The 24,231-nt window shown below is 37.3% G+C and overlaps 2 protein-coding genes across 2 annotated transcripts in view; one reads left to right on the top strand and one right to left on the bottom strand.

Annotated features, from left to right (window-relative positions):
* The window catches only part of LOC128200351 (synaptic vesicular amine transporter-like), a 13,034-nt gene extending 11,772 nt beyond the window's left edge, over nt 1–1,262 (bottom strand). The window contains exon 1 of the mRNA XM_052893516.1: nt 1,237–1,262. Coding sequence (XP_052749476.1) covers nt 1,237–1,262 — 26 coding nt within the window. The remainder of the gene's footprint in view (nt 1–1,236) is intronic.
* On the top strand, nt 926–24,231 carry LOC128200343 (beta-1,3-galactosyltransferase 5-like). The gene is made up of 2 exons (XM_052893493.1): nt 926–1,170; nt 22,091–24,231. Exon 2 carries the CDS (start codon nt 22,119–22,121, stop codon nt 23,205–23,207), a length of 1,089 nt encoding a protein of 362 aa, XP_052749453.1. The 5' UTR covers nt 926–1,170; nt 22,091–22,118; the 3' UTR covers nt 23,208–24,231.

The following is a 24,231-nucleotide window of genomic DNA, read 5'->3' as shown; positions in this document are numbered from 1 at the left end:
AACCACTTGTTCTGGTTTAAATGCTTGATTGTAATGAGAAAGGTTCGATTTTCAAATTAAACAATAGGTTGTTCTGATAATCAATTTTTTTCATGCTTTTTTGTCCGAATGCAAAAGAATGAAAGGGAACGTGTATGTGGTATGTGTTTGTATCCAGATCTTTGACAACTGTGTTGGTATAACAACTTACCACACCCTTTTTCTTTCAATAATTTCTGCATAATATAAATAATGTAATACTTGTATAAGTATTATTAAAACACACACCAATTATTAACACTTATATTATCATTCTTGCAACTTTCAATTTATGTTTATAATTATAATACATTGGAAATAGACAAACATAATCATGTAATTCTATTTATTATCAAATGTATTAAGATACATAATTGTATAGATTTAGAACACCTCCGAATTATTTCTAGTCTCAAACTAAGAATAGAATTTTTCTATACAACCGGACAACTGATAGACATATATATATATATATATATATATATATATATATATATATATATATATATATATATATATATTTATACTAAACCATAAATATTTTTTTTATGTAAATACGTAAATATTATATATAAGAAACATCAAATACACAGATATATTCATAGAGACCAATGTACATATTGAGCGGAGATAGAACTTGCGACTATTAGGAGGTAAAGTCGTGTATTAAGCTGCTAAACTACTAAATTCGTCAATGTTACTTCTTAAAACGTAATTTATTTAACTAGATAAATAAATTATAATCATAATTAATACATTTTTACTAAATACGTATAAATTAAACTTGGTTGGTTGGAAAAATTTTTACTGTAAATAATAACAATTTATGAACATTGATGGAACGGAACGTATCTGTCAACGTCATCTGCCAATTCGTTGAACACACTGCGTTTCTAAAATTCATCACTTTGTCAGTCAGTCATGTCAATGCTTGTCGTTGTTTCGTGTTCTTTCAATATCAATTGATTCGCTTTTAAGTATCGCCGTCTATTGGCTGTAAACAAAATAATTTGCGAAACCGCCAACAGGTGATGTGAGGTGATTATTACGCTGGCGGCTCCTCACGCTGCCTCAACGTACACCAAGAATCTCGGCAGTCTTCGATATCCGTGAACGCAGCCCTGGAACTCACATCAGCTTGTACACGTTATGGTGAGTCCTATTAGCATTTTTAGCAGTTATTTTGCATGTTATCACTGCACGATCGATCCTAATTACTTTTTACGTATGCTTTTTGTGGTCATTAACCAGGACGGCCACTTTTTGTTTCCTTTGCCTAAAAGATTCCAATAAGTTTTTTTTTAATTATGATCGTCAGGAAATGGTCGTTGTTTTTTCTTTTGTTCCAACAATAAATAGCTTATAGTGAATTGATGTCATATATTTTTTTTTGGGAAATATCATGATGCACTTAGCTTTTTCCTGACATATAAATTAAAAATTTTACGTTATAAGGAAATTACAACAAAGTTTTTGGTATTAACTGGATTAATTTAATTTATATGAAACATTATTATTATTTATTTGCATTTTGTTCAGGAAATTGTACAATCATTTTAAGAAGTTGAGTTGATGTCTAAACTTAAATAAGTTTGCCAATGTTTAACATTTGGATAGCTAATTCTTTTCTTATCAACACTTATTTTATTTAATTAAATAGATTTATTAAGAAAGAATCCATAAATTATTTCAAATATTTATTTGCTAATTCAGTGTATTAAAAGCTTATTGTTGCAAACAGCAAAAATAATAAAGATTATGATAATTTGAATTTGTTAAATACACATCAAGATATAAGAGATGCTGTATGGCTTTGTATATTTGTGTTTTACATTACATTCTGGATAAAAAAAAAAATTACATATATATTTTTTTTTTATTTATAAAAATGGACTAAATTGAAATGAAATAAATTTATTTTGACTGTCAATGTCAACTGTGGTCATGCTTTTAGTTTATGCTAGAGAGGTACCAGTCAATGACTATAGATCAGGTCATTGTGATGAGTTCACCAGGAATTAACTACAATGGTTTTCAGATAGGACCATGTGGAGGTTATATATTGCAGGCTATGGAGTTAGTAGTCTATTATTAGCAATGTCTTTCTCCAAGTGTGTTCAATTTTTGTCTATGGGTTTATAGACAATTTCTATAGACTATATTCTGTTTCAATGTGCAGGGGTAAATAAATAATATGATTTTTATTAATATATTAGTAGCTTTTACCTGCCTATATCCTTCTCCATCTCATAAATTATGTGTATACACAATTTCAAAGTGATAAAACTGTTAAGGTGTTACGAGGTGACAAACAAACAAACAAACTTTTATATTTATAATATTTGTAAGGGTTAGCATAAACATCATTATCGGGCATCTAGTGTTGTGTAATAATATTAATAATTTTATTTGTACACATAACACTATAATCTTTTTGGGCATTAGATTTTTTAAATAAGACTTCATTAAAACAAACCAAATTTTGTTTTAATGAAGTCTTATTTCAAATATGTAACTGTTATTTATAAAAGACTATCTTAAATTTTATAATAAGTTTTACAAGACTGTTACAAAAGATTATTGAAAAATAAATTTGATTTACTAATTAGTTTTTGAAACTATGAATAATTTTATAAAAAATTTCTAAAATAATATAACTAATGAAGACCATAAACCACTAAAAGATATATATATTTTTTTATGTAATTACTTGTCTATTAAAAAATTGCTGTCTCGCGTTTGCTCAGTGTGGCCCTCCTAGATAGTATCTAAATTCCTGGTGATTTTATTGTCTACCATCACTCACTTGTATACCATCAGCAGATACAGATAGTGCATGAAGGTTACCATTTCATTTCCCATTAAAAAGTACTCTCCTTTTCATATCTATTAAAATTTCAATTAAATGAACTGAAAGATATTTTTCATACAATACAAAGAGATATGGCAACACTATTGTAGGTTTTTTAACCAATGATCTAGAGTGAATGTATTATTTAAAGTATTTTATTTACCACCAGCATTTTTCCTGCTACATATGGATTTTAGAAATAGGGAATCTTTAGTTGAAGTATTAAGATGAAACATACACCAGTGGGGGGAAAAGCGATTGTTAGTAATGGAGACTAAGAATCCCATTGCTAGCAATACATCCAACCAGGTCGACCTCCTCGTGGTTTCCCCTGAAAACTATAATGGTTAATTCTTGATGAATTCATCATGATGGGCTAACTGGCCTGTTTTCTATCTAATCTATCACCCTTCACTGGTGCTCCGCCAGCGTATCCCGTTAGCGCAGGCAGGGTTACCATTCAATTTTCACCCATTAAAAATTAAATAAAAAAGAAACATGCACCAGTCTTTAGAAATACAACTGGGAAAACCACATTCAATTCTCTGTAATATTTTTTGCATCATGCCAGAACAGCATACAGACAGACAGACAGGCATACTAAATTTTTAAAAATTATTGTCTTATCTTCTAATGCTCTTATTAAGAAGAGTACATATTAATTTTTCTTAAATATCTCCCATGCAGCAGCGTCCCTCTTGAAACATCTCTAAAGCCTATCTGTGGTCACGAATCTGCCTGCCAAGCATAGCAACTACTGGCAAAACCCCCAAGCGGGAGGCTTATGTTCAGCAGTGGACAGTTAAAGGCTGATGTAATGATGATGATGGTATAATTTATGATATTATTAAAATAAGATAAATATGAGTAACTCTAATTAATATAATCATATATATATATATATATATATATACACACACATATATATATATATATATACATATATACACAACTTACAAACAAGCTGACGGCCCACCTGATGGAAAGTGGTAACCGTCATACATGAGCACTACCATAGACATAACAGAGTACACCATTTCGTCCATGATACTCCCCATGCATTGCCATTCCTGAGGACTCAGGTATTATTCCTCTGTACCCTGTGAATTCACACTATATCCCACCCTTCAAACCGAAACACAGCCATGCAAACACAACTGCTTTAAGGTTGAAACATGAATGGGACAGAGGTACCCAAACAAACTATTATAATAATAAAATAGTAATATATTATTATTATATTTATTAATTATTATTTAATCTGATAAATAATTGCAAAAAATGGTGATGTAAATGATTTAGACAAGTAGAAACTAAACTGTGTGTGTGGTAGTTTTAACAGAAATAGGTTTGTTTACCTTAGTACCAGATTTTTTTAAAATAGATTTTAATTCAATATAAACTGGTCGATAAAATTTGAAATTTTTGGAATCTAGTTAGGTATTTTAAATACAGTATTGGGTTTTAACGCGATCAATAATTCTATTAGTGCTTTTTACGTGCAAAAAATTTTGATCGCGTAGTATTTCAAATATGTGTAAACAACGGGAAAGTTTAAAATTAGTTCTGTAAGCCTACCATGAAATGATTTTCGAAATTTCGGGGACGAATGAAACAGAAATTTGATGTTAAAATTACATAATACATGTCTTTTAAAATTATTAAAAATGTTAAAATATCGTTCCTTTGGACTATTAGGATAGGATTTATGATAAACGAAATGTTAATCTCCATTTACAGGGTCGATTTCGGTACGAACAAAAACACGAAATTGAGCCCGAAAATTCGGAATTTCATTTCATGGTAGACCACCTGTATTGTTTTAATGTAGAAAGGCAAAGGCGTAAGATTATAATGCTCAAAAATGGCAATACATGAGGATTTTTGACAGGTCAAAATGGAATGGTAAATGTGCTTGCGCTATTAGTATATTTACAGGCTGTACTGGCGGGGCAGTTTAACGCTCTAAGTTGTTAAAAGAAATACATATGACCTGCAAATTTCCTTTAGTATTGGAGGAAAAATTACATGATGATACAGTTCGTTTTATGTATGAATCGGGGCTTTTTTTATAGGTGAAAATGGAATGGTAACCCTGCCTGCGCTGTCGGTAATCGCCGGCAGGGCGTCAGTTAGAGATGGTGGTTAGGATGAAACCAGGTTAGTTAGCCCATTATGATGAATTCAATAAGATTCGATTACAATGGTTTCCAGGGGGAACCGCTTGGAGGTCGACCCAATAGGATTGCTAGCCTTGCTAGCTTGCCCTATTGCTAGCAACGGGGCCATTACACCCCATTACTAATAATCCCTTTCCTTCCGGACCGAAGTTTTGTTCAGGAAAGGTGACAAATGAAAAACGACAGCATGGAACTGTGATACGAATGTTGACATTCTTTTTTTTGATGGGTGAAAATGGCATGGTAACCCCGCCTGCGCTAACGGGATACGCTGGCGGAGCACCAGTGAAGGGTGATAGATGAGAATGAAAACAGGCCAGTTAGCCCATCATGATGAATTCATCAGGAATTAACCATGATAGTTTCCAGGGGGAACCGCGAGGCGGTCGACCTGGTTGGGTATATTGCTAGCAATGGCATTCTCAATCTCCATTACTAACAATCCCTTTCCCCTCTCAAAAAGGGTTAAAGCTGTTGTTTTTAATGGATGATAATGGAATGGTAACCCCGCCTGCGCTAACGGGATACGCTGGCGGGGCACCAGTGAGGGTTGATAGGTGAAATGAAAGGGTAGATTAGTTAGCCCATCGTGATGAATACACTTGGAATTCAGCACGATGATTTCCAGTGAGGACCGCGGGGATGTCGACCTGGCAGCAAATGGGGCTGGTAGTTCGCATTATTAACAATCCCCAAAAGATACGAAGGTAAACAGGATTTTTTAAGGTCGTCAACGCATGCGTAATGCCCCTGATAATGCAGGCGTTTATAGGCTACGGTAGCCATTTACCATAGTGGTATAAGAAAAAAATATTCTTACTTAATACCTCCCTCTTTTATTATTTATATATTTACGAAATTTGCCAATCGCCACGGAGGTTATTTCAGTAAATATAACCAATAACTGTGCACTAAGTAGTTAGGTATTACAATGTATCCACATGCAGAATTCTATAAACATGTACTCTTAGAGTGAATGACCGTCAGTCAATGCGTCGAATACCTATAAAAATGCTGCCGTGCCGCGCTGTGACGTAATTGGTAATGAATAAGCGGCCTGTACACGCGTCGATCGTAGTAGTTTTTGTTGAAATGAATTGTAATAAATCCGGTTTGATCGGTAGGTGCCGGGGCCCGGGGGCGGATTTCTATGTAACAAACATGGCGCGATCATGATCTTTTGCGAAATTGTTAAAAAAAAAAATGGTAAACACAAAAAGACATACTTATGAATACAAACGTTATTGTTTGGGAATCGAACCCCTTGTATGATGAATAATTAAACTGTTACACCACTATTTCGTCATAGTCTTAGAATACTGACGGATCTATATATGTAATATTTGTCAGGTCTGTCAGTATTCTACGACTATGACGATTTGTTCACAGTGCAAAAGGCAAAGGTACAAAGCTATACGGCTTAATCTCTTATAAACAATCTAGTTTCTACGAAAAAACAAAGGAAAAATCTGGATTCTAAATTTGAATTATATACTTTTATTTATTTATTTATTAAACACAAAAAAATTACAACAGAGAGTACATTGGACCCCGCACTAAGCGAACCTGTATCGCGGGAGTCCATAAGAGATTGCCAAGACACTGTGATTTACAAATATAAATTAAATTAAAATACTAAGCCAGTTTTACGAAAGCAACAAGTTAAAATGAAGTGCTTCGTGAAGACATGCTTACTGATTGAAATAAATTTAGTTAACAAAAAAAGCAAAACCTGCAAAACTACTGCGTTACTGTCGTTGTACTGTAGGCATGCCTGCGCCTGACCGCCACAACAATTCATTGCATTAAAGTGCATTGTTTCGAAGATATGTTGTCATAAGCGGGCTGGTTTGAATTCGCTTTGTAAACGCAAACATACTTAATTAATTGTTCGGGTTCTTGTTAATATTACAAACTTGCGAATGTTTCATTTAGGTACCTACTCAATGAGAACAATCCTATTGTTTTACAAGTGACCACGGACTAGTCATTATGTTATTATATTTAAGAGTCGGCACTACCCTTATATTAAGAAATTGGACAATAAACAACGCAGGAATTTATGCAACCAAATTTTGCTTAGTTTAGCTCTGTGTGACTTGTGCTTAATATTTGCATAAAAATGTAATGATGACAGCTTCACCCTCGTATATTTAGTGATTACACCTTATCTTGCTAGTGACAGACATTTTAATGTGGGCACTTGTGTATACATATTTTTTCATTTACTGGCCCGATAAACGATGAGGTATTTTGAAAATACCCTACGACTTTTGTAGTTTTTTTTTAATGGATGATATGAATGGTAATTGACTTGTGAGTAACAGGAGTTCTAGTTTTTTTTTTGATGGTTATTTAATGGAATGGTAACCCCGCCCGCGCTATCGGTATACACTGGCGGGACACCAGTGAGAGATGATAGGTGAGGATGAAGCAGATCAGTTCGCCCATCGTGATGAATTCAACAAGAATTGTTCACGATGGTTTCCAGGGGGAACCACGTGGAGGTCGACCTGATAGGTATTGCTAGAAATGGCTTCATTAGACTCCCATTACTAACAATCCCTTTCCCCCCTACGAGTTCTAGTTATTAACAATCTTTTCTCTCGAACTCCACTAGACAATCTGTCGATCGAATCGTTTTAGTCAAGATCACATGAGGAAGAACAGGACAACGCATATTGCTATCTCACTCTGTCTCATGAACTCGCCACCGATAGCGATCCTATCAATAGATTCATTTCTACTTTATCTATGGGGCAATGTTTTATTATCAACCGTTAACTGTCCACGGCTGAAGATAGGCCTGCCCCATAAGGGTGAATTTTACCAATGGTTGCTAAGCTTGGCAGGCGGATTGGCAACCGCAGTTAGGCTTTGGTTATGTTTTAAAACGGACTCTACTGCCCATCCCTCGACTATTTCTGTTTTGCCAAAGGTTGACTGCGAGAGAATGCTATCATAGCATTAAGTCCACCTTTTGTACTAAATATTTTTTGTAATATGGCCAATAAATAAATAAATAAATAAATATCCTTAATAAATAATAAGCCTTTGTGAATATTATAAACTAGCGATTGGCCACGACTTTGCACGGTATTTTGCTAACACAATACAGTATCTATCTATCTATCCTATTTAAGAGCTGCGCTCTTGTCGGTGGAGCTCTTGCCACTTACTACGATTTTCAGCGAGTCTCTTCACCTCTTGATACGACACGACACCAACTCCTTCCTTGATCTGTCTGATGAACTATACCTTAGTCTCCCCTTCGCCTCCTTCCTTCTTACCTTCTATTATTCGATATTCATAAGTTCGTCGTGTCGTATCAAGTGTCCTTTCTGATATTGTCTCCTTTCAGATATGTAGTACGATATAATGACAGTAAATGATCTGTAATGATGTAAATGATCAGACTGTACGTGTGATTGACTGACCTCACATCGACCATAACAGTTTTAGATTACACGCTATGTTTTATATAATAATAACTAGCTGACTCGGTAAACGTTGTTTTACCATATACATTATTTCTAGAACTATACATGAAAATTTATCCTACTACAATTATTGTATTCGATTGTCATCTTGCAACCCTATTGTGGCATATAAAATTTGCGATTAAACAACAGGGGTTGATCGTAAAAGCGTGAAAATTTGAATTTGTATGTATTTTTCAATGCTAAATAACAATAAAATAAAAATAAAAAAATTGTTAAAAATTAAAAAATAAAAATTTACGGATGGGTCACCCCTATCATTGCGGGGTATGAAAAATAGATGTTGGTCAAATCTCAGACCTACCCAATATGCACACAAACATTTATAAAAATCGGTAAAGCCGTTTCGGAGGGGTTTGGTAACAAACACCGTGACACGAGAATTATTATATATTAGATATTCTAACGATCCGACCCAGTTTCTCACGGGTAAATAGAAATTTCAAAAAACTTTATATCCTATGTCACTTGTAGATAATGTACCTTTGTGTAGGTAAAAGAATTTTTAAAATCGGTTGTGTAGTTTTGGAGTTTATCCACTCAACTCTATTAATCATCTTTTTTTTATGCTACTTAGAATAGCAGCTGACGGCCCACCTGATGGAAAGTGGTAATTGTCGCCTATAGACATGAGCAGTACCATGGATATAACAGAGTATACTGTTTCGCCCATGATACCCCCCATGCGTTGCCATTTCTGAGGACTCAGGTGTTATTCCTCTGTACCCTGTAAATTCACTGCCATATTTTTGCCTTACCCTTTTACAATTGTTTAACAATATTTACCGCTACATACGAGCAGGTGTGTAAATGTTTTTTTTTTTTTAAACAAACAACATTATAAACAAACAAAATCGGGGGGAAAGGGATTGTTAGTAATGGAGACTGAGAATCCCATTGCTAGCAATATACCCAACCAGGTCGACCTCCTCGCGGTTCTCCTTGAAAACTATCATGGTTAATTCCTGATGAATTCATCATGATGGGCTAACTGGCCTGTTTTCATTCTCATCGATCACCCTTCACTGGTGCTTCGCCAGCGTATCCCGTTAGCGCAGGCGGGCTACCATACTATTTTCACCCATCAAAAAAAGCCCCATTGCTAGCAATTCCCTCTTTAATATAGCGTTACCACAGCCAGTATTGGCAACATTATTAGCATTAATATGCCTGCATTTAAATTACCCACATTTAGTAACCATTATTATGGTACAAGGTCGCGCACCGCTATGACTCTACGCGGTTTATAATCGTCATGAATCATACATGATATTTCCATTTCTCGTCCTATATTGATTCTACGAAATGTTTTTTATACTTACAAAAAGAGCATTTTTTTATATCTATCTATCCATTTAAGAGCTGCACACTTGTCGGTGTAGCTCTTGCCACTCACTACGATTTTCAGCGAGTCTCTTCACCTCTTGATACGACACGACACCAACTAATTTTTTTTATTCAACTTAAAATGGCAAACAAGCTGACGGTCCACCTGATGGAAAGTGGTAACAGTTGCCTACAGACATGAGCATATGGGCACAACAGAGTATACTGTTTCGCCCATGATTATTCCCATGCGTTGCCATTCCTGAGGACTCAGGTGTTATTCTTCTGTAACCTGTAAATTCACTGCTATATCCCACCCTTCAAACCGAAACGCAACTGCTTCACGGTAGAAACACGAATGAGACAGAGGTGCCAAGCAAACGACTTTTGTACAAAGTCTCTCTCTGACAAATAACGCTAATATAACATACTTTCTGTAATTCTGAAATTTTGTAATAATAAATAGATAGATAATTTATTTGCATTACGTACAGCACACAAATTACAATACAAACATACACATAATACACAGTAAAAGAGATAAAAGAATGAAATAAATATGAAATAAATGATATTTATAATATTATGTATTTTGTTTGATTACTTTTTTTGTATTTACTGTGTCTGACTTGCGCCATCTAGCTTTCTCTCTGTACTTATCTATATTTATAGTGTTTAATAAAGAAATAATAATAATAATAAAATAATTTCGAATCTCTTTCGTAGTGAAGTCGGATAATATCTTAAACAAATCTCTGGGCCCATAACGAAGCGTGTCTGACATGCTCTCGAACGGTTTACTACATTATTTTGCTGTCTGCTATAAAATTTAACAATGTAATATATTTATGTACAATGGAATTCATAAATATGTATAAGTCGTTTTGTTTGCCAAATGTATTATTTGACGATTCGTCACCCTTTCAACAAATCGATCTTCGATTTGATATTGTCGTTGTTTTGCTGCTTTTCTGGTTACAAACCGCCAAAGAAAAAAATGGAACTCTTATGGGATCACTTCGTTGTCCGCCCGTCCGTCTGTCAAGATCATTTTTCTTAGGAACGCGTGAAGATATCAAGTTGAAATTAATATCTTATACTCAGGGCTGCAATCTCTTAAAGCAATGAAAAAATCAAGCTTCTAAGTCGACGCAATCAAAAGATACGGCCGTTTATATTCGAAATCCGAATCAAAACCAATAGGGTACTTCCCGTTGACCTAAAATAATGAAATTTGGCAAGAAGCAATATCATGTAGCACAAGTAAAGGGAAAAATGCGAAAACCGTAAATTTGTAGTAACTTCACAAAAAAATTGATGATTTTGTACTAAACGTTTCGGGGAGTCCGACTCGCATTTGACCCGCTTTTTTACGGTTGACCATTCTATGTTTGTGATTGTTAATTTTAGTTTTTTAAATAACTAGTTACAATAAGATTATGTTTCACAAAAAAACAGTTTTCAAGTGTCGCTAAACCAGTTATTTTGATTTACAAACTAAATCATTGAACCTCACAATGGCTTGTTTGCTTCTAGCTCTACTGTACTTTTAGTTTAAGATTTTGTTCCACATTTTGATTTTTTAAACTAAACAACTAAATCAGTATTCATAAAATTTCGATATGACTAATCTGTAAGTGTATCCCTTCACCCGTTCGTGTTTCTACCGCAGAACTACGCGTATTCGTGAAGCAGTTGTTTGCATGGCTATGTTTCGGTTTGAAGGGTGAGATATGACAGTGAATTTACAGGGTACAGAGGAATAACACCTGAGTCCTCAGGGATGACAACGCATGGGGTGTATCATGGGCGACTGTACAGTCTGTTATGTCCATGGTACTGCTTATGTCTATAGGCGACGGTTACCACTTTCCATCAGGTGGGCCGTCAGCTTGTTTGCCATTGTAAGTTGCATAAAAAAAAAGATAAAGAATAAATTCCAAATCGGTTTTCAACTGATGGAGTTATGAGGCAATAAATATAAAAAGAATGGGGGGAAAGGGATTGCTAGCAATGGAGTTTGACAGCCTTATTGCTAGCAATATGCCTTATTAGGTCGACCTCCACGTGATTCCACCTGGAAACCATCGTGAACAATTCTTGTTGAATTCGTCACGATGGGCTAACTGACCTGCTTTATCCTCACCTATCATCCTTCACTGTGCCGCGCCGGTGTATGCCGATAGCGCGGATGGGGTTACCATTCTATTATCGTCCCTTAAAAAAATATATAAAAAGAATATGGAACTCTCTTCCACTGCATATTCGTGAAAGTCAATCGCTGAATATATTCAAGAGCAGCTTAAAAGAGCATCTTCTGTCCTCATGAACTTATGTTTGTGTATGTATATGTATTTTATATATTATAAAGTATATAAGTTACTTTGTATATATGTAAACATATTTATTATTTTTTACTAAAAACGACTATACTGTTTCCTCTTCTTATTGTACGCACACTGCCCGCTGGTAATTAATGCTCCTTTCCACTCAGCGTTTGCTGGAAGAGAACTCTTACAGAGTCAAGCTCGCCTGTTGTACATCTTTATTTTATATAAATTATATACATGTATGTAATTTTTTATGTACAATAAAGTATAAATAAAAAGTGTAATTATGCATATGTGAAAACGATTCATGGCTTAACATAGATATAAATTTGATTATGTATTGACTGTAAATCAGCTGTACTTTTTCCAAAATAAATAAATAAATAAATACAATCCATTTGAGATCCTTCTTGTTTTTGAAGTCTTGATGTTTTCGCTGTTTAAATTGAGTTTCTTTCCGTTGATGCTAATTAAAATATTCTGGTTACGTGAATGCCTAAGAGACTTGAGATAAAACCATTAATTATTTAATTTGTTACGCGCAACCGCCTTAATTTACATAATCACAATGCAAATATTTCGCTAGACTTTGACATTGTTACTTGTATTTACTCAATTTGCGTAAATTTAATACGTCATATCCTTGCATCGTCGATAGTTGTTTCAATTTGCGTAAATTTAATACGTCATATCCTTGCATCGTCGATAATTGGAAGTACGACTCGCCATAGACAGGGAGTTCACCTTTATACCCTCCAGCCTAGATCAGCGGGTCTACCATGAAATGAAATTCCGAAATTTCGGACTCAATTTCGTGTTTTTGTTTATACCAAAATCGGACCAATAAATGGCGTTTAACATTTCGTTCGTCATACATCCTTTCATGAAAATCTAAAGGAACAATATTTTAACATTTTTAATGTTTCCAAACAGCATGTATTATGTAATTTTAACATCAAATTTGTGTTTCGTTTGGCTCCGAAATTTCGGAAAACATTTCATGGTAGGCCCTCAGTCTTTCTCAAAGTGGGCTATAACGCCCCCTTGTGGGCGCTGCAGGCCTAAAGGGCAGCGGCAAGAGACCCAGAAAACAAATGGAGGCGTTGTGTAGAGGCTTGTTTAGAATTAATGTTTAATCTTCGCTAATATAGCTCACAATGATTGATTAATTTAATTTAAAGTAATAGAAAAAAGTGGGGGCGCTAAAAAATAATTTATTCTCAAAGTGGGCAATAAACAAAATAAGTTTGGGAACCCCTGTCCTAGATGGTCGCGTACAACGCGGGTTCAGAGTTTTCTCTCAAGGACACTCAGGTTATGGAAACTCGAAGTTTTTCCAAGAAACTACAGCATGGGGTTCTTGAAGAGGTTTCTTTAGGGTCTGCAACGTACCCGTAATAGCCCTGGTATTGCAGGCGTGGCAACCACTTACCATCAGGTGGGCTGTATGCTTGTTTGCGATTCCAGTGGTATAAAAAAAAGAACGGGATATGCTGACAGGGCACCAGTGAAGGGTGATAGATGAGAATAAAAACAGGCCAGTTAGCCCATCATGATGAATTCATCAGGAATTAACCATGATAGTTTCCAGGGGGAACCGCGAGGAGGTCGACCTGGTTGGGTATATATTGCTAGCAATGGGATTCTCAGTCTTCATTACTAACAATCCCTTTCCCCCCTAGTATTATATCCTTAAGTATATATGTGTAGTATTCAGCCATATTCCCGTATGGTCATAGAATAGGCCACCCCTTCCTTTCTCGTGGGTGGCGTAAGGGACGGCGAGGGATGAGCAGCAGCGTCCCTCTTAAAACATTTCCAAAGCCAACTGCCGTTGCCAACACGCCTGCCAAGCGTGGCAACTACTGGCAAAACCCACTTAGGTAAAGGCTTATGTTGAGCAGTGGACAATTAATGGATGAAATAATAATAATAAAAATTTATTTATATATGCTTTATTGACCACATTACAAAAAAAATGTCTGGTACAAAAGGCAGACTTATTACTATATAGCATTCTCTCGCAGTCAACCTTTGGCTAAACAGAAATTTTAATATGCCGTGAAAAAAAATTTACAACACATACAATAGAGATTATATAAATATACATACATGAATATATTAAACAAATATTACATAAATATACAAATATAGTAATAAAAATACATATATACAAATATAAATATACATATATAAATATACCTACTTACAGATTATATACGATAACACAAATAAACAACGATAGAGATCAAAAGTGATGATGATGAAGGTGAACTGCTTTCACAGTTTTTTCCAAAGATATTCGTAGACTTTTCTCTTAAAAATAAATTTGTTAGAAATTTGTCTTATGTGCAGGTTAGCGCATTCCAGAGTCGTGAGGCATATATTTTTTTTATATGCAACTTAGAATGACAAACAAACTGACGGCCCACCTGATGGAAAGTGGTAACCGTCGCCTATAGACATGTAACACACTTGTGCCTTCAGTTACATGTTAGGATTTGGAGATGTTACGTCTTATGAAATGTTTGAAGGCCGCCATCTTTGTCCAACATTAAGCTTGCGTCTCCGTTTGGCGGCAATGTTTCCTCGCGCAATATTGATGTTGCCCTGTTTAAAGATCTAATTGTTTAGCGCCAATATTTTTGCACGTCTCTATTTGCGGTTACGATAAAACAATCTACTGTTTGCGTTGTGATTTCATATATTTCATGCTGGTATTTCATTATATCTGCTTATTTAAATGTCTGTTATAAATTGTCGAGTGGTCCTGTCATAGGATTTCTTTGTTAATGGGCGAAAATGGAATGGTAACCCCGCCTGCGCTATCGGTATACACTGGCGGAGCACCAGTGAAAGATGATAGGTGAGGATGGAGGCAGGTCACGAATGGGACAGAGGTTACTATCATCGTGTGGTCCCTTCATAGAATAGGCCACTCCTTCCTTCGTCGGTGTCGTAATAGGCGACTAAAGGAACTTAATTGTCGAGTCGAGGTATGGGCAATAGCATCTCTCTTAAAACATCACCAAAATCTAGCTGCGGTTGCCAACCTACCTACCAAGCTTGACAACTACAGGTGACACCCCTCAAGGAGGAGACCTTTGTTCAGCAGTGGACGGTTAACCGTTGTGTCATCTTCATAATAACCAGATGGATACTACAAAAATAGTTTGCTTGGGCACCTCTGTCCCATTCGTGTTTGTACCATGAAGCAGCTGTGTTTGCATGGCCGTGTTTCGGTTTGAAGGGTGGGATATGGCAGTGAATTTACAGGGTACAGAGGAATAACACCCGAGTCCTCAGGAATGGCAACGCATGGGGGATATCATGGGCAAAACAGTATTCTCTGTTATGTCCATGGTACTGCTCATTTCTATAGGTGACAATTACCACTCTTCATTAGGTGGGCCGTCAGCTTGTTTGCCATTCTAAGTTGCATGAAAAAAAAAACCATTATATTCATAACTAGCTGCTCCCCGCGACTTCGTCCGCGTTTCCGTCGTTTTTCGTAAAATAAGTAGCCTATGTCCTTCCTCACAGTTCAGTGGTTTTGATGTAACAGACACATTTCCCTTCACTGCTCTGCTCCTATTGATCGTAGCATGATGAAAAGTATACTATAACCTGCCCGGGAGTATGAAATATAATTGTACCAAGTTTCGTTAAAATCCGTCGAGTAGTTTTTGTTTCTATAACGAATATACAGACAGACAGACAAAAATTTTACTGATTGCATTTTTGGCATCAGTATCGATCACTAATCACCCCCGGATAGTTATTTTGGAAATATATTTCATGTACAGAATTGACCTCTACATATTTATTATAAGTATAAATTAGGCCAATATTGTAACTACAATAAATAGATATAGCGATATATAGATATGGCCATATATAGATATGGCAATATATAAGTATGGCTATATAAAAAAATAGCAATATATAGGTATGGCAATATATACATATATTAATATATGGATACGGCAATATTAAGGTACGGCTGTATATAGATATATCAATATGGCAGTATATAGTTACGGCTATATACAGATATAGCAATATATAGATACGGCTATATAGAGATATAGCAATATATTACTAATCTTCACTTTAAAATTCGCTTAAGAATGCAAGCAATTAAATTCGACGAGTCGTCGCGTAATCTTTACGCGTATCTTAATCCTGCATTAAACACGGAAATGTTTATTGCGTGGCTATTCAATTCAAACGAGGCCGTTACTTTGGAGTTATGTGGTTTGGGCGTCACGATTTGGAAAACTAATTAAATCTCTCTGTTTACATATAAGGTATACGGGTATTTGCATGCTAAGAGTTTTTTTTTTTTATGAATGATAATGAAATGGTAACGGTATACGCTGGCGGGGCACCAGTGAGGGATGATAAGTGAGGATGAAAAGACAGGTCAGTTAGCCCATCGTGATAAATACACTTAGAATTCAGCACGGTGGTTTCCAGGGGGGGACCACGTGGAGGTCGACCTGTAAGGGTATATTGCTAGCAATGGGACTGATAATCCGCATTACTAACAATCCCTTCCCCCCCTGCATGCTAAGAGATGGAATTGTTAGATTAACTTTTTCCAGAAGTAGCAAAATTTATTTTGAAGGATTGCAAAAAAGGAGGTTTTCGGTTAGTTTCTGTTCTTTTTTTTTTATTTGTAAGGATTTTCCTTTTTTATAATAGAGGTCGACCTGGTAACGTACATTGCTAGCAATGGCACTGATAGTCCACATACTAACAATCCCTTCCTTCCCTTTATTCCGGTATTTGTAATATCACAAAATACATAAAGAGTATAAGATCTTTTAATTAATTTATGACGCCCCATAAGAGAATGGAAATATAGGCAGAAAGCCTCACAATTCATATTTGATTGCTTGAGGGGAAACAAGTGGGCATAATCTAGATATTAATTAAAAATTATGTCTCATATAAAAACACCGGGATCATTTTTTTTATACAACTTAGAATGGCAAACAAGCTGACAGCCCACCTGATGGATAGTGGTAACCGTCGCCTATAGACATGAGCAGTACTATGGACATAACAGAATATACTGTTTCACCCATGATACCCCCCATGCGTTGCCATTCCTGAGGACTCAGGTGTTATTCCTCTGTACCCTGTAAATTCACGCCATATCCCACCCATCAAACCGAAACACAGCCATGCAAACACAACTGCTTCACGGTAGAAACACGAATGGGACAGAGGTGGCCCAAGCAAACGACTTTTGTACAAAGTCTCCCTCTGGTAATCAAGGGAACTTGATTACAATATTTCCGTGTGGTCGCGACATAGTAGTAGGCCACCCCTGCCTTTCCAGTGGGTGTCGTAAGAGGCGACTATGGGAACTTAAAAGTCGAGGGATGGGCAGCAGCGTCCCATTTAAAAACATCTTTAAAGCCTAATTGCGGTTGCCAAATCGCCTGCCAAGCGTGGCGACTACTGGCAAAGCCCTCTAAGAGGGCGGCTTATGTCCACCAGTGGGCAGTTAAACGCTGATATGACGATGATGATGATATATAAAAGAAAATAAAAATGTGTCAAATATAGGCACGAAAGGAAACTTCTTTCCTTTTTTTTTTAATTAGTATATTTGAGAAATGATTCTTGTAAGAAACAATTTACAGTTGTACCCTGCACTTTGGTTATGTTTTGTTAAGAGAGGGACTGGCTGAAAACCAGCGCTGTGCAGCTGTTCACACTGCGCTGGGTCACTCACAGCATCTTTGCAACCACTCTTTGGAATCAACTTCCAGCAGCAGTATTTCCGAACCGATACGACAACATAACCTTCAAGAAAAGAGTATATTCCTTTTTAAAAGGCCGGCAGCACACCTGCAATGCCTCTAGTGTTGCGGGTGATCATGGGCGGCGGTAGTCACTTACCATCAGGTGAGCCGCATGCTCGTTTGCCCCCCTGTGTTGTAAAAAAAAATCAACTGAGCCGGTTCCTTTTGCCTAGGATGGAACACTTTTTGTATATGTTATTTATATTTTATATTGTAATTGTATGGCAATAAATGTTTTTATTCTATTGTATTCTAAAATGTAATTATTTATTTTTTATCATTGGACACTTTCTACTACTACATTTTTACTTTTTTTTTTTCTTATTGTATACTTGTATATACAGACGCTGTCGAAACTCTATTTACCTTGGGGTGGAAAGGGATTGTTAGCAATGGAGTTTGACAGCCTCATTGCTAGCAATATCCCCTATTAGGTCGACCTCTACGTGGTTCCCCCTAGAAACTTGTGACGAATTCTTGTTGAATTCGTCACGATGGGCCAACTGGCCTGCTTCATCCTCACCTATCCCCCTTCACTGGTGCTCCGCCAGCGTATCCCGATAGCGCAGGCAGGGTTACCATTCCATTATCATCCATTAAAAAAAAACTCTATTTATTCTTGTATGTAGGACAATTGCGTAGGTACATAGGTGATTTTAAAAAGTGCTTTACGTACCGACAGTCGAAATAAACTCGTTGTAAATGGCTTCTCGCCAATGTCTGTTATATTTACTTCACGGTAAATATATGTAATTGTATTTTACATTTCATTACTAGTTGTTGTGCATGGATTTACCCACGTTGTTATCTATTGGGATTTTATCAAAATGTTTCAGTAATTTTTGTGATTAATAGATAGATACTCTGTAAAAGTATATATATATATATATATACTTTTATATATATATATATATATATATATATATATATATATATATATATATATATAAACAATTACATTTATCATCATTACCATATCAGCTGTTGACTGTTCACTGCTGAACATGAACCTCCCCCATGTCCTTGCCAGTGGTCGCCACGCTTGGCAGGCGGATTGGCAACCGTAGTTAGGCTTTGAAGACTTTTTAAGAGGGACGTTGCTGCCATTCCCTTAGTTGGCTCTTACGAAGGGGCGGCCTAATTTATACCGAGACCACACGGGACGGGTTAATCCTCATTGCTATTTTTCGTAATATACACCTTATCAGGTAGACCTCCACGTGTTCCTTCATGGAAACCATCTTTGATTCCTAGTGAAAACGTTGCAACAGGCCAACTGATCGGACTTCATCCTCACCTATCATCTCTCTCTCTGAGTACCAGTCTCAGCCAGCGTAGATCGATACTAAAGGCGGAGTTACCATTCCATTATCATCGCATTAGACACCTTAATATCCGACAGTGAGTTCACCCGCGTACCTTAGAGCCTGGATGATCGCGTACAGCGCGGTTTCAAAGATACTTGCTCCCACGAACGGTTAGGTTATGGAATGAGCTCCCTGTCGAAGTTTTTCCAAGACTATAGCATGGGGTTCTTCTAAAAAAGGGCAAATCTTTAGGGTAGGTAATTCGCGCGATATACCCCTAGTATTGCAGGTGTTCAACGGTAAACGCCTGACAGGTGGGTTGTATTGTTACCCACCTAAATGGTGTAAAAAAATACATGTTGTAAATGAATAAGTTGTGAATATGTTGTTTCTCATACAAAATTATACAATCCGGTAATGAGCTAATAAATAACTGTATGATGACTAATTTGACATTAAAAAAATATCTAATTTGCACATTTATCAGCAACCAAATGACCGAATAATTTTATTTTGTGTATAAAATTGTAAATTATAAGAATCCCACGTCACGATGTACGTTTACGCTAATCTCCGAAACTGCTCAAGTCTATTTTAATGGAATTGTGTCTTGTTTGTTCCAAGTTGAAAAGTAGTTTTCTTTTTTTTTTAATAAGAACTATATTTAAAAAAATAAATTTACAAACTGCCTGACTCGGTAAACTATTCACCTACAACGCCTTATAACTATTTATTAAAAGTATATCGATATAACAGTTCTTATAAAAAATACCATATATATATATATATATATATATATATATATATATATATATATATATATATATATATATATATATATATATATATAAATATTTGTAGTCTATTGTTATTTAATTCATTATCATTATCATTATAATTGTTACTTCATTTACGCACTGTATAATTATGTTAAAGTAAATGCTGTGAATACCTATAATAGGCATGTGTATTAATATTGTATTGTATTTAATAACATAAAAACCTATATGTTATAATGCAATATGTTGTAGTATGTATATATATATATATATATATATATATATATATATATATATATATATATATATATATATATATATATATATATATATATATATATATATATATATATATATATATATATACATATATACATATATATACCCAACCAGGTCGACCTCCTCGCGGTCCTCCCTGGAAACTATCATGGTTAATTCCTGATGAATTCATCATAATGGACTAACTGGCCTGTTTTCATTCTCATCTATCACCCTTCATTGGTGCTCTGCCAGCGTATCCCGTTAGCGCAGGCGGGGTTACCATAACATTTTCACCCATCAAAAAAAAAAATATATATATATATATATATACATACACTTATTTTAATGATTATTAAAAAAAAATGTATATGATATGATGTCATCACAGTTGTGTAAAAAACTCAGGGTTCCTTCCTTCCACTTAGAGAACTATAAGCAATGAAATGCGTAAGAACCTTAGTTCTAACTAGAATAAATATGCCGGCCTTGCGAATACCGTTTCGAATACTATAATTACACGACAAATACTCGGCAATGATGATCATATATCGTTCGTGAAGTGCGTAAGGTCATCGCAACTCGTGACGGAGTCATCAATTCGGTATCAAAGGCAATTAATATCATATCCTTGCTGCCGTATGCCTCGTGTGTATGCTCACGCGCACGTTCATATTTGTTATCAATGCTACAGTGACTGATGACGTTATCAATTTTGGGGGTTATTATATAAGAAAAAAAACGAACGACTGAACCGATTTTGATAAAGTTTCTGTGGGAAATGGGACAATCTTTTTTTATAGTAAGTTTTTTTTAAGACGAAGGTCTCTAACCAGTGCGTGTTGCCAGTGATGACTTATGGGACCGAAATATGGTCCTACACAATTGCCCGTATGTAAAAGCTACAAGTTACTCAGCGAGCTATGGAGAGCGCTATGCTTGGAGTCTTTGCGTGATAGAATTCGAAACGAGGATATCCGCAAAAGAACCAAACTCATCGATATAGGCCGAAGGATAAGCAAGCTGAAGTGGCAATGGGCTGGTCACATAGCTCGAAGATTCGACAACCGACGGGGAATAAAGGTTCTTGAGTGACGACCGCGTGCGGGTAAACGCAGTGTAGGAGGACCTCCCACTAGATGGAGTGACGACCTGAAATGCATTGCAGGGAGTCAGTGGATGCAGGTGGCTCAGGACCGTTCTTTATGGTAATCTATGGGGGAGGCTTATGTCCAGCAGTGGACGGATAATGGCTGAAATGATGATTTTTATGATCTATCGCCCGCCGCATCATTTAGTCAGTTCTTTTATTGTTTTTAAGCGGAAAGTACTCTAAATATCTTCAAGTAGTGGCAGAATGAAAATATAATGTATCACCACATCTTCACATGTCCAGGAAGTCGTAGGAGGCGGCTAGGAAAATAAGCTAGCCTAGACAAATAACTAACGAATCAATCGACAAAGTTGTTTCGGTTAGTACTCCTATGAGAAGGAACAGGACACCACATATTGTCATCTCACTCTATCTCATGGACTCATTAACGATATATAGTTTGATTGATTGATCCGTTTGCTCCTTATAAGTCTGGCATCTTCTATTGCATTCCATGGGGTAACCGGAGGTAATCCTCTCCCTCACGGTAAGAGATACGTGTTCAGCAATTTGACGTTAATAGTGATGAAGTCCATGCATATAGCTGACGACGTGCTCTCCAATTCCAGGTGTGTAACGTCGTAAGGTGAGGGCGCGATGGGCGCGGTGCGGCGCTCGCACGTCGCGGCGCTGGGCGCGGTGGGCGCGCTCGTGCTGCTGCTGCTGGCGCGCCTGCCGCCCCCCGCGCGGCCCCGCCCGCCCCCCGCGCCCGCCTCCACCGCCGCGCCCTCCACCACCACCAACCGCACCGCGCCGCCGCCGGCCCCGCTCGTGCACACGCCGCCGCCCTCCCCGAAGCCGGCCCCGGCGCCGGCCCCGGCGCCGGCCCCGCTCGGCCCTAAGCCGGCGCAGCCCGGCCCCGTCATCACCAACGACGTGTACGTGGCCGGCCACGAGAAGCCGCACCCCGAGCTGTGCCCCGCGCTGGGCGGCCGGCTGCGGCTGCTGATGCTGGTGACGTCGGCGCCGTCGCACGCGGCCGCGCGCGACGCCGTGCGGCTCACGTGGGGACACTACGCGGCGCGGGCCGACGTCGCGCTGGCCTTCGTGCTCGGCGTGCCGCCGGACAAGATGCGGCCCGCGGTCGACGCGGAGGACGCCCTCTACGGCGACATCATAATCGGCCGCTTCATGGACTCCTACTCGAATCTCACCCTCAAAACGCTGTCGATGCTCGAGTGGGTGGACACGTACTGCCCGCGCGTGCCGAAGATCCTCAAAACGGACGACGACATGTTCATAAACGTGCCGAAGCTGCTCGACTTCGCGTCGGCGCCGTCGCGCGTCAACGCGACGAAGACGATCTGGGGCAAGGTGGTCAAGAAGTCGCTGCCGAAGCGGACGACTCGGTCGAAGTACTACGTATCACCATTGCAGTTTCCGGGTAAGGTGTTTCCTGATTTCGCGACGGGGCCGGCTTATTTGATGACCGCTGACGCGATTAGGATGCTGCTGGCGGCTGCGCCGTCGGAGCGTTACCTGCGGCTCGAGGACGTGTTCGTGACCGGCGTGCTCGCCAACAAGCTGGGCATAAAGCGGCAGCACGCCCCCGAGTTCTACAACAAGAAGGTGGCCGCCCACCCGTGCGCGGTTCAGAGGGGAGTGGCCATACATATGGTGAGGTATCACGAGCAGTTCGACCTGTGGCGGAAGCTGTTAGACGGGAAGACCAAATGCGCCAGCTAGTGAACGGCGATGCGATAGTTTTGCTGAACAAATAATGTTAACGGAACAATACTACTTTTAATACTGACTTACATAGTCATAGTGTAGCCAGACAACTTCGCTCGCGGCGCTACTGCGTTATTGACATACAGGTATTGAAGAAAGAGGGGCAACTCTATTTTTGGATTAGACGCACTTTTCTCTTCATTACCACAAAAAACGTGTTTAAATACAAGACTCAACCTCAAAAGATGGTAACCGTGATCTCTAAACGCGTACAAGTCTTATTTGGTGAGGTCAAATTTACGTTTCGTAAGTATTAATCATGCCTCCTTACTTTCCTTACTTTCCAAGCGCCCAGCGCTGTCACTACGCAGTACTGCGTTCGAAGTTGTCAGGCTATAGCTTTGTTAGTCGCACTATATACGTATAAGTAATTAATACATTAAAATTGTGTAGTGCAGTTTATTAATGCAGTCGATGGCGTAGGCTTTAAAACAATTTATGAAATCTACAAATCTAAGCCGTTATCCGGTTATGCAATTCCTGAATGGAAAATGTCATTTGTTATATGCCATGCCTTACATGTTTTGGAGTTTTACTCAATTCGCTTTTGGCATAGACAAGAGTTCTACTGGATTTTTTTGCCCCACATGTGGGCCATTAAAAAGCTAATTACATATTTTATAATTATAAAGTAGAAGTTAGTGATTTTTATGGGTTTTTTATGCCATAAAATTGCAATAAACGTTTATCTATTTATATTACAGTTTATATATATATATATGTGTGTATAATTTTTAAATTATAAATAATATGATTATATATTTATCTAGACACGATCTGCGACAGAACAAATATACGTACTATTTACATAATAGTGATGTCATAAACTTCTTTGCGAGATTATAGCTGTATATAATTGTTTACTTTGGCTCGTCAATAAAAAATAAAAGTAGTATTGTTGCCAGTGTTCTGAATCTCGCTGGTTTAATTGTTTCCTTTGATAAAAAAAAAAATAAATAAATCTGATATTGTACATTGA

This window comes from Galleria mellonella, unplaced genomic scaffold (genome assembly GCF_026898425.1).
Source record: "Galleria mellonella isolate WM207_F2 unplaced genomic scaffold, CSIRO_AGI_GalMel_v1 utg176, whole genome shotgun sequence".
Lineage (NCBI taxonomy): Eukaryota > Metazoa > Arthropoda > Insecta > Lepidoptera > Pyralidae > Galleria > Galleria mellonella.
This window is presented reverse-complemented; position numbering and strand designations above follow the sequence as displayed.

Coding starts and splice junctions, on each gene's coding strand:
- LOC128200343 (XM_052893493.1), top strand. CDS start 22,119: ATGGGCGCGGTGCGGCGCTCGCACGTCGCGGCGCTGGGCGCGGTGGGC.